This window comes from Coregonus lavaretus (genome assembly GCF_964263955.1).
Source record: "Coregonus lavaretus genome assembly, chromosome: 1".
Taxonomy (NCBI): domain Eukaryota; kingdom Metazoa; phylum Chordata; class Actinopteri; order Salmoniformes; family Salmonidae; genus Coregonus; species Coregonus lavaretus.
Window position 1 is genome coordinate 75,212,257 of NC_139988.1, and position 11,717 is coordinate 75,223,973.

Here is an 11,717-nt window from a genome sequence, read left to right on the forward strand (position 1 = left end):
CGATACCACCACCATCAGCCATACCCATCGTTTCACATCAGGAGTCCAGTGGGATTCGGCTCTCGCTCCTGAGGGCTTATGATGGCACCGCAGCCAGGTGTCAGGGTTTCCTGCTCCAAGTGGAACTCTACCTAGCAACCATCCACCCGGCGCCCTCGGGATACGAGAGCGTGTCCGCCCTCATCTCCTGTCTGTCCGGCAAGGCACTGGAGTGGGCCAACGCCGAGTGGGGGGGAATAGACACCGCTACAGTAAACTATGCAGAGTTCACCCGCCGCTTCAGGGCGGTGTTCGATCATCCCCCAGAGGGGAAGGCGGCGGGTGAGCGTCTGTTCCACCTCAGACAGGGGAAGAGGAGCGCTCAGGAGTTTGCACTGGACTTCCGGACTCTGGCTGCCAATGCGGGATGGAATGAGAGGGCCCTCATCGACCACTACAGGTGCAGCTTAAGGGAGGACGTTCGTCGAGAGTTGGCCTGCAGGGACACCAACCTAAGCTTCGATCAGCTGGTGGACATGTCGATTCGCCTAGATACCCTGTTGGCTACCCGCGGACATCCGGAGCTGGGGCCGTCCATTCCATCCCCCAGCACTTCCGAGCCGAGCCCTATGGAGCTTGGGGGTGCTGGTGCTAGGGAGACTAGGAGGGAGACCAGGAGAGAGGCCGTCCCCTGCACCAACTGTGGCCGCAGAGGACACATTGCGGTTCGGTGCTGGGGAGGGTCTCCTAGGAATCGAGGCAGTAGGCAACGCACTGATGAGTCATTCCAGGTGAGTAAGCACCCAACTCACCCAGAGCTCTCTGTTGTACATATGTGTATTAAAGTTGTGTTTCCAGAGGTTTCTTCTCACTCCCAGCATAAGGCGCTAGTAGATTCAGGCGCAGCTGGGAATTTTATCGATCGCCATTTCACATATAAGGATCCCTATTGTACCAGTCGATGTGCCCTTCCCCATCCATGCCCTAGATACCGTCCTTTGGGGTCGGGATTGATTAGGGAGGTCACAGCGCCACTTAAGATGAAGACGCAGAAGGGCCATGAGGAGATTATACAGTTGTATTTGATTGACTCTCCTGTGTTTCCTGTGGTGTTGGGGCTTCCCTGTTTAACATCTCATGACCCCAACATTTCATGGCAACAGAGGGCTCTCAAGGAATGGTCTGATCAGTGTGTGGGGCGGTGTGTAGGTGTTTCCGTAGGGGCAACGACGGTGGAAAGTCCGAACCAAATGCCCACAATGCACATTCCTCCTGAGTATGCCGATTTGGCACTCGCCTTCTGTAAGAAGAAGGCGGCTCAATTACCACCTCATCGACAGGGGGATTGTGCGATAGACCTCCAGGTTGGCGCTGCGCTCCCTCGTAGTCATGTGTATCCTCTGTCTCAGGAGGAGACGGCAGCTATGGAGACATACGTCACCGAATCCTTGAGACAGGGGTACATACGGCCGCCCACTTCCCCAGCGTCTTCGAGTTTCTTTTTTGTGAAGAAGAAGGATGGGGGTTTACGCCCGTGTATTGATTACCGTGGTCTCAATCAGATTACTATTAAATACAGCTATCCTCTCCCTCTGATTGCTAGTATGACGGAGTCATTACACGGGGCGCGATTCTTCACAAAATTGGATCTCAGGAGCGCTTACAACCTGGTGCACATTAGGGAAGGAGATGAGTGGAAGACAGCATTCAGTACCACCTCGGGTCACTATGAGTACCTCGTCATGCCATACGGTTTAATGAATGCTCCTTCAGTCTTCCAATCATTTGTGGACGAGATTTTCCGGGATTTGCATGGACAGGGGGTAGTGGTGTATATTGATGACATTCTAATATACTCCGCTACACGAACCGAGCATGTGTCCCTGGTACGTCAGGTGCTGGGTAGACTGTTGGAGCATGACCTGTATGTGAAGGCGGAGAAATGTCTGCTTTTCCAGGAGTCCATCTCCTTCCTGGGACATCGGTTGTCCGCGTCAGGGGTGGAGATGGAGATTGACCGCGTTTCAGCCGTGCGTAATTGGCAGACTCCCACTACGGTTAAGGAGGTGCAGCGTTTTTGGGGTTTTGCCAATTACTACCGGAGGTTAATCCGGGGCTTTGGACAGGTAGCAGCTCCCATCACCTCCCTGCTAAAAGGGGCCCGGTGCGTTTGCAGTGGTCGGCTGAGGCGGACAGGGCGTTTAGACATTTGAAGGACCTGTTCACCTCGGTTCCGGTGCTGGCACATCCGGATCCCTCTTTGGCGTTCCAAGTTGAGATTGATGCGTCCGAGGCAGGGATCGGTGCTATACTGTCTCAGCGCTCGGGCACGCCTCCAAAACTCCGCCCATGTGCTTTCTATTCTAAGAAGCTCAGTCCGGCGGAACGCAATTATGACGTGGGGGACAGGTAGCTGCTAATGGTGGTTCAAGCCCTGAAGGTGTGGAGACATTGGCTTGAGGGGGCTAAACACCCTTTTCTCATTCTGACTGACCATCGTAACCTGGAGTACATCCTGGCAGCGAGGAGACTGAAACCTCGTCAGGCTAGGTGGGCCATGTTTCTTGCCCGGTTTGTATTTAAGCTCACTTATATCCCAGGGTTACAGAACGTTAAGGCAGACGCCCTGTCCTGACGATATGACACAGAGGAGAGGTCCATTGAGCCCACTCCCATACTTCCGGAGTCTTGTCTAGTGGCACCGGTGGTGTGGGAGGTCGACGCGGAAATGGAGCGGGCGTTACGTACTGACCCTACTCTCCCAGAGTGTCCAGAGGGGCGGAGGTACGTGCCGCTCGAGGTACGTGATCGACTGATATATTGGGCTCACACGTCACCCTCCTATGGTCATCCTGGTATTGGTCGGACGGTGCACTGCCTTAGCGGGAAGTACTGGTGGCCCACCTTAGCTAGGGATGTGAGGGTTTACGTTTCTTCCTGCTCGGTGTGCGCCCAGTATAAGGAGCCTAGACACCTGCCCAGAGGGAAGTTACAACCTCTACCCGTTCCACAACGGCCGTGGTCTCACCTGTCAGTGGATTTTGTCACGGACCTTCCCCCCTCCCAGGGGAATACCACGATCTTGGTCGTTGTGGATCGGTTTTCTAAGGCCTGCCGTCTCATTCCTATGCCAGGTCTACCTACAGCCCTACAAACGGCCGACGCCCTGTTTACTCACGTTTTCCGGCACTACGGGGTGCCTGAGGATATAGTGTCTGATTGGGGTCCCCAGTTCACCTCTAGAGTTTGGAGGGTGTTTATGGAACGTTTGGGGGTCTCGATTAGCCTTACCTCTGGTTTTCACCCTGAGAGTAATGGGCAGGTGGAGAGAGTAAACCAGGATGTGGGTAGGTTTCTGAGGTCCTATTGCCAGGACCGGCAGGAGGAGTGGTCGGGGTATATCCCCTGGGCAGAGATAGCCCAAAACTCACTCCGCCACTCCTCCACTAATCTTACGCCTTTTCAGTGTGTGTTGGGTTATCAGCCGGTTCCGGCACCCTGGCATCAGAGCCAGATCGAAGCTCCTGCGGTGGATGAGTGGTTTTGGCGCTCGGAGGAGACATGGAACGCTGCGCATGTCCATCTGCAGCGGGCGATCAGACGGCAAAAGGTGAGCGCCGATCGCCACCGCAGTGAGGGTCCGGTTTATGCACCGGGAGATCGGGTCTGGCTCTCGACCCGAAACCTGCCCCTTCGCCTGCCCTGCCGGAAGCTGGGTCGGCGGTTTGTGGTGCCATTTAAAGTCCTGAGGAGATTGAACAAGGTATGTTATAGGTTACAACTGCCCATTAATTACCGCATTAACCCCTCGTTCCATGTGTCTCTCCTCAGGCCGGTGGTAGCTGGTCCACTCCAGGAGAATGAGATACGAGAGGCTCCTCCGCTCCCACTAGCTCCGGCGTACTCAGTCCGTTCCATCGTGGATTCGAGGCGTCGGATGGGGGGTCTGCAGTATCTCGTGGAGTGGGAGGGGTACGGTCCGGAGGAACGGTGCTGGGTCCCTAGGAGGAACATCCTAGATCCCTCCCTGTTGAGGGATTTCCACCGGAGTCATCCGACTCGCCCTGCTCCGCGTCCTACTGGCCGTCCCCGAGGCCGGGGTTGGCGCACGGCTGGAGCCGCGCGTCAAGGGGGGGTACTGTCACGGATTCTGCCGAGGGTGCTCCTCCTCCTTGCTCGGGCAGGCTTTGGCGTTCGTCGTCCCCGGAGTACTAGCTGCTGCCGATCGATGTTTCGGTGTTTGTCTAGTTTAGTCTGTATTGTTTACACCTGTTCCCCATTATGTTTGATTGTATGCCCTATATTTACCCCTGTCTCTCATTTGGATTTTGTGTGTGATTGTTTCTTTGTGACGTGTGTCGTTGGTGAGCGGGTTAGTTCCTCCCTGTGTGGAGTTATTCTGTTTCGTGTTCTTTGCATTCTGAGTAAAGTACGTTTCCGAGAGTTCTGTGTCCTGCGCCTGACTTCTTCCACCGCATTTCACTGACATTCGTGACAGGGTCATATTTGTCTCCGTTCTTAAAGATTGGGGTTAAGAGTCCTTGATTTCAGATGTCAGGGAAATAACCTACACTAAGGATTAAATTGACATTTTGCACTAGTGAATTTGAGCATCTCATTTAGGATGCCATCAGGTCCGCATGCTTTTTTTAATTTCAGGGCCTGAAGTTTCTTATAGAGCTCCTGGTCAGTAACTGGGGAGTCCAATGGATGTTGATTGTCCTTTAAAGCTTTTTCTAATCCATTAAACTTCTCATGAATTTGGCATTGTTCTGTGTTTGTGTCAATTTGAACGGTGTTGTAGAGTGTTTTAAAATGGGTTGTCCATATGTCACCATTTTGTATCGCTAATTCCTCTTGTTTTTATTTTCTTTCGTTTTTTTCCAATTTTGCCAGAAGTTGTTTGTGTTTATGGACTCCTCAATTAGTGCCAGCCGCTTGCTGTTGTACTATGCTTTTTTGGTTCTGAGTGTACAGTCGTGGTCAAAAGTTTTGAGAATGACACAAGTATTGGTCTTCACAAAGTTTGCTGCTTCAGTGTTTTTAGATATTTTTGTCAGATGTTACTATGGTATACTGAAGTATAATTACAAGCATTCCATAAGTGTCAAAGGTTTTTATTGACAATTACATTAAGTTTATGGAAAGAGTCAATATTTGCAGTGTTGACCCTTCTTTTTCAAGACCTCTGCAATCCGCCCTGGCATGCTGTCAATTAACATCTGGGCCACATCCTGACTGATGGCAGCCCATTCTTGCATAATCAATGCTTGGAGTTTGTCAGAATTTTTTTGTCCACCCGCCTCTTGAGGATTGACCACAAATTCTCAATGGGATTAAGGTCTGGGGAGTTTCCTGGCCATGGACCCAAAATTTAGAGCCACTTAGTTATCATTTTTGCCTTATGGCAAGGTGCTCCATCATGCTGGAAAAGGCATTGTTCGTCACCAAACTGTTCTTGGATGGTTGGGAGAAGTTGCTCTCGGAGGATGTGTTGGTACCATTCTTTATTCATGGCTGTGTTCTTAGGCACAATTGTGAGTGAGCCCACTCCCTTGGCTGAGAAGCAACCCCACACATGAATGGTCTCAGGATGCTTTACTGTTGGCATGACACAGGACTGATGGTAGCGCTCACCTTGTCTTTTCCGGACAAGCTTTTTTCCGGATGCCCCAAACAATCGGAAAGGGGATTCATCAGAGAAAATGACTTTACCCCAGTCCTCAGCAGTCCAATCCCTGTACCTTTTGCACAATATCAGTCTGTCCCTAATGTTTTTCCTGGAGAGAAGTGACTTCCTCGCTGCCTTTCTTGACACCAGGCCATCCTCCAAAAGTCTGCGCCTCACTGTGCGTGCAGATGCACTCACAACTGCCTGCTGCCATTCCTGAGCAAGCTCTGCACTGGTGGTGCCCCGATCCCGCAGCTGAATCAACTTTAGGAGACGGTCCTGGTGCTTGCTGGACTTTCTTGGGCACCCTGAAGCCTTCTTCACAACAATTGAACCTCTCTCCTTGAAGTTTTGATGATCCGATAAATGATTGATTTAGGTGCAATCTTACTAGCAGCAATATCCTTGCCTGTGAAGCACTTTTTGTGCAAAGCAATGATGACGGCACATGTTTCCTTGCAGGTAACCATGGTATAACAGGGGAAGAACAATGATTTCAAGCACCACCCTCCTTTTAAAGTTTCCAGTCTGTTATTCTAACTCAATCAGCATGACATAGTCATCTCCAGCCTTGTCCTCGTCAACACTCTCACCTGTGTTAGCGAGATAATCACTGACATGATGTCAGCTGGTCCTTTTGTGGCAGGGCTGAAACGCAGTGGAAATGTTTTTTGGGGATTAAGTTCATTTTCATGGCAAAGAGGGACTTTGCAATTAATTTCAATTAATCTGATCACTCTTCATAACATTCTGGAGTATATGCAAATTGCCATCATAAAAACTGAGGCAGCAGACTTTGTGAAAATTAATATTTGTGTCATTCTCAAAACCTTTGTCCATGACTGTATGTTTATAGAGTTTTAAAGTCTCATAGTAATGAAGGCATAATTCACCATTATTTGGGTCTCTGTGCTTTTGGTTTGATAGTGTTCCAAGTTTTTTCCTTATAATTTTACAATCAAACAAGTTGTCATCTGTGGTCTTTTTTGTTTTGTTTTTTAAAAACTTCAGTTGTGCTTCTTTTGCCGTTTGCCTGAATATATAGTTCATGTTTTTTACTGCTAGATTGATGCCTTCTTTACTGTGAGTGAAAGTGGTATCCAGAAAGTTATCTAAAAGTGTTTGGATATTTTGGTTACTAGTTGCTTTCTGGTATTCTTCTGTGCTGTTTTGGGCCCATCTGTATGAATTGCTGATGTTGTACAGCTTACTGGGCTGTGAATGTGTGGTTGTTTCCATGTCTGTTCTTTTGAGGAACGACGTAATTTGGCTTTGATCAGACAGAGGTGTTAGTGGCTTGACGGTGAATGAGCTGAGAGAGAAAGAGTCAATGTCTGTAATCATATAGTCTACTGTGCTGTGGCCAAGAGGTGAGCAATAGGTGAATCTCCCAAAAGAGTCCTACCATTGACAAAGTACAAACCCTGCTTCGACAGAGCTGCAACAGATCCCTTCTGGGGGGGGGGGGGGGGGGGGGTATATATTGCGCAAAGGAACAAATATTTTTCTGTCAGTAAAAGTTATTTTTTCAGTTTTAACCAAATGTGATATTTACCCATTTTGAGGGGATCAATTAGATTTTGTAGTTCGGATCAATCCTCCAGAGTCTCTGCCTCTATTGACAGAGCTGTGTTTCTGTGACGGCACAATTACCTCTCTGTAGCCTGTGGGACAGTGAGTGACAATGTCTGCCTTACACCATGTGTCCTGCAGAATGATGACGTCAACATCTTTAAGATTTTTTTTTTACTCCAGTGCTAAACTCTTCAGTCCAAAAGTTGATGAGTTTAGGCCCTGAATGTTCCTCATGGTAACTGATAGCGATTTCATGTTGCTAAAAGAAAGAACAGCACAGTCAAAAATACAGTAACTACTAACTACTAAGTTGTTAAGCGTGAGATAAACAGGATAACAGCAAACATTTGTTCTGTTATATATATATATATATATTCCTATTAATTGAAGAAGTAAACTTTTAGTACAATAGGTGTGTGTGTATGTCTGTGTATGTGTGTGCGCGTTTAGTGCAGTTTATAGCAGATGTATTGGAGGAGCTGTTTAATCTCACTCAATCCTACAGGGTTCGCCTGTCCTCTGAGGACCTCCACGTAGCTGAGACCTCCTGCTGTTGGGCCCTGTGGAGTGGAGGGGGGCCAGGTCTGGGCCGGGGGGCTTCCTCTCTGTTCTGGTAGAGGTGGTGGTCTGGTGCGAGGTAGTAGGCTAGGCCCGGTCCAGTCTGGGGGGTTGTGGGTGAGGGTGGATCAGTGGGGGTGTTAGGAGTGGTAAGGGGCTGCAGCTTCTCTCTAGGGGTCTCTACAGTCTGTTCTCTATGCTGCAGCACCCTCTTGATGACAGACAACTCCTTTGCCATCTCCTCCTTTACCTGCACTAGCTCTCTCCTCATTGTGGCCTTTACCTCCTCAAGCGCTGTGATAAGGCTCCTGGTCAGAGTTCTTCAGCTGGGTCCTGCACTGGTTGATCTGGTCCTGTAGAAGCTCTGTGTCTGGGCTGTAGGTGGTGTAGCTGGGGGGCTGCTCCTTTAGCTCAGTAACCCATACCTCTAACAGAACCAGCCTGTCTCTCAGCAGGCTGATGGTAGTGTAGTCTTGGCTCTGGTGGTCGTAGGCAGGCAGGGGGGAGGACAGACCTGTTGTGTGGGCCTGGGCCTGGGCTCCTGCTGTTGGAGTGCCTGAGGTGAGGGGAGAGGTCGGGGTGCTGTCCTTGTCCTTTTTGATTTTTGCTATCTTCCTTAGGGTGGAGAAGTCCTGCACAAAAGAGCTGAGTGCAGCCTCACTGCCCTGGACCATGACAGTGTCGTTCTGGTACATGTTACCATCAGAAACCTGTTTTCCTGGTCCTTTTCGCTGTCCTCAAACATGTGGATTTGCCTTCTCTTGTAGATGCCTTACCTGAAATGCCTGGTTACATCTGTATGCCAGGCAGTTGTGTGGTCTGTGTAAAATAACAGGTTTATAACAGTCCTGTTGTGTGAGCAGTCGGAAAACAACGTTTCTGGGTTCTCCCTCAGAATTCTGTATTTAAAGTTGATTCTTCCCTTCTCTGATTTGATTTCTGCTGGAAATTCAAAAAAGGGGGGGGAAAGTCTCTCAGTCTCTGCTGCTGCTGGCGCTGCTAGCGCTGCTAGCGCTGCCTCAGTGGCCATGTTGCTATGGTTACCACAAGTAAAGTTGGAGCTAGACCTGAGCTAGCTGACAAATTCGAATTTGGCTACCTAGCACGATTAAGATTGGTCTTTTAACTCACACTCTGTCGATCTTTTCCTCCTGTGTTGATCTTCAGTTGTACAGTTTGATTACCTATATATTTGTTGCTAATTTTATTTTGTTAATCTCTCTTAACAACCAGAAAGTTATAAGAAGTCAGGAGCTGTTCGTCTGCATGACTCTCTCTCTCTCTCTCTCTCTCTCTCTCTCTCTCTCTCTCTCTCTCTCTCTCTCTCTCTCTCTCTCTCTCTCTCTCTCTCTCTCTCTCTCTCTCTCTCTCTCTCTCTCTCTCTCACAGTGGCCCCCACATCCCCTAGTCTGCGTTTGGAGGTCTTCAAGCCTTGCATTGATGACAAGGACCTAGCCTTCTGCCTCAACGAGGGCGAGTGCTCCATCATTGAGACAGTAGCAGGAGTGCACAGACACTGCAGGTGAGTCTCTGTGTGTGTGCGTGTCTGTAGGCTAGACACATTTTTAACAACACTTTTTCCGGAAAAAAACTAGTTCATTGCATCCGCCGTGGAGCCCAGTTTCATAATATTACCATATGTCCCAACTGCTTCCCATAATTTTGAAGTAATCGTGAAAAAACAGGCCTTATTTTAGGGCATTTTTCACCCTGCCAGCTCCTATTAGTTCAATTGAGCACCGTGACACCAACTCCCCTTCCGAAGGTTCTATTCCCGGCCCATTGTTCTACGTCACAATGCCTGCTTCGCTGTTGTTGGCAATGAGATCTGCCCAAGTTGAACGCGGAGGCATACCTCAGGTAATTTGTTATTAACAAAGTTACAGCTACTTCATGAGCACGTTCACCTGGGAACACATTGTTGTGACCCACACTGCTAAAGATGGCTGGCGTGTACCCATCAAACGTTAAACATTTTCTGGTCATGGTTAACCATATTTATTTTCAGAAAAAGGTGTACACCTGAACAAAACGCATGTCTCTGTCCTCTTTTTCTAGATGTGGCCGATTTAAACAGCCAGAATACGTTTTTTATTTAAGAAATTACCTTTATTTTTGACGATTTGTTGTTTGAAAATGGCTGCTGGGTAATTTGAGATGCGTCGATATCTGTTTGTTCGTAGGCATCGAATTGAGCGAATGCTGCGCAGGTTCACTGAGTTGCAAACCAAATGGATAGGTCTAGCTCATTGATTTGTAGATCTGACGCAGTTGCTACCTCAGATTATGAGCCTAGCAAGTTTTGCGAATGAGTTATATAGTACCCACAGGGAGGAGCAAGAGAGCTATAAACCCATACTATTTTAGCCTTAACCCTAACCCAACCCTGACTGGTAAACACAATGCACCTATAACTGTAATGGTCACCATTTTTCTAATCCTAACCCTAACTCTAACCCTGACTTGTAACACAACGCACCTATAGCTGTAATGGTCACCATTTTCCTAACCCTAACCCTGACTTGTAACACAATGCACCTATAGCTGTAATGGTCACGGTAATTCTAACCCTAACACTAACTGTAACCCTGACTGGTAACACAACTCACTTACAGCTGTAATGGTAACCCTAACCCTAACTGTAACCCTAACCCTAACACTGACTGGTAACACAATGCACCTACAGCTGTAATGGTAACCCTAACCTTAACAGTAACCCTAAACCTAACCCTAAACCTGACTGGTAAAACAAGTCCAGCAATTGGATACACTTTATTTCTCAGCTGCCTCACCAATGTCTTTATGTGAATGAGTAACTTTTAATTGCTAAATATTTCCAATAGATGGAAGCATAAGACCACGAAGCATCAGTGATAGGCTATAGCAGCAATATGATTGACATAAAATAGCATGCAACCAAAGACTATATGTCCCATGATCTTCTAAAATGGTTACTCATTTCTTTACAGTTATATATCATATATATATATATATATATATATATATATATATATATATATATATATATATATATATATATATATATATATATCGTATTAGGCCTGTGTTGCTTTTGGGAGAGCAAAAATGAAAAAATAACCATAGTAGGTATTGAACCTCTGCCAAATAATCACTAGTCAGATGCTCTAACCTCAACTCTAGTTTACATGCATTATATAGTCATCTTAACATCTCATGTAACACTAATAGAAAACACAAACGACTACATCTTCAACAGCCTGCGAATAAATTACATCATGCAACCCTCGCAGTTTACAAATTTACCTCAACATGCCCTTTGCTTGGGCGAGAAGACAGAGTGATCGCTGCTGCTGACAGCACAAGCTTTTGGTGGAGCTTGTTGAGTTGGCTACTTGTGCGAGAAGGCAGAGCGGCTTGATGCTGGTTGATAAATTTGACATTGAGTGTACTAGGAAAATACGTTTTTGTCGACCAGAGGTGACTGAATTAATGTTCAGGCTTATTGATAATCGTTATAGTAATGAAGTATAATTTCAAAACATGAGTATAAAAACAGGTAATAATAAACAGGAATCATCATTATATTACTTCACAGTAATCTGTTAAATGCTTTTTCAGTCCTTCCTCTTGCATTAGGGACAGAAAAAAGTGCACACAGGAGTTTTCCTGTGAAGGGAAGGGGGTTGGGGGAGTGGTGTATCCAGGGGGAGAACTGATTTTCTGAAATTTCATTTGTGGTCTTATGCTGCCATATATTGGAATTATTTAGTAATTGCAGTTCAATCATTTTCTTTAACAATCTGATCAGACCGTCAAAGTTTCTATACCTAAGGTCACTGAATAAAGTGTATATCGTTACTGAAGTATTAATTACTCCGAATTGTCTGCCTGCCTGCCAATTCATCAGAGAAGTAAATCTGTGAATAGTTAGTAAGTTATTGCCATGCTTTCA

At 47.3% G+C, this 11,717-nt stretch overlaps 1 protein-coding gene across 1 annotated transcript in view; it reads left to right on the forward strand.

Annotated features, from left to right (window-relative positions):
- LOC311131781 (pro-neuregulin-3, membrane-bound isoform-like) overlaps positions 1 to 11,717 on the forward strand; it is a gene marked incomplete at both ends in the record, with an annotated part of 453,127 nt that overhangs the window by 228,502 nt on the left and 212,908 nt on the right. The window contains one exon of the mRNA XM_084164910.1: positions 9,173 to 9,305. Coding sequence (XP_084021036.1) covers positions 9,173 to 9,305 — 133 coding nt within the window. The remainder of the gene's footprint in view (positions 1 to 9,172; positions 9,306 to 11,717) is intronic.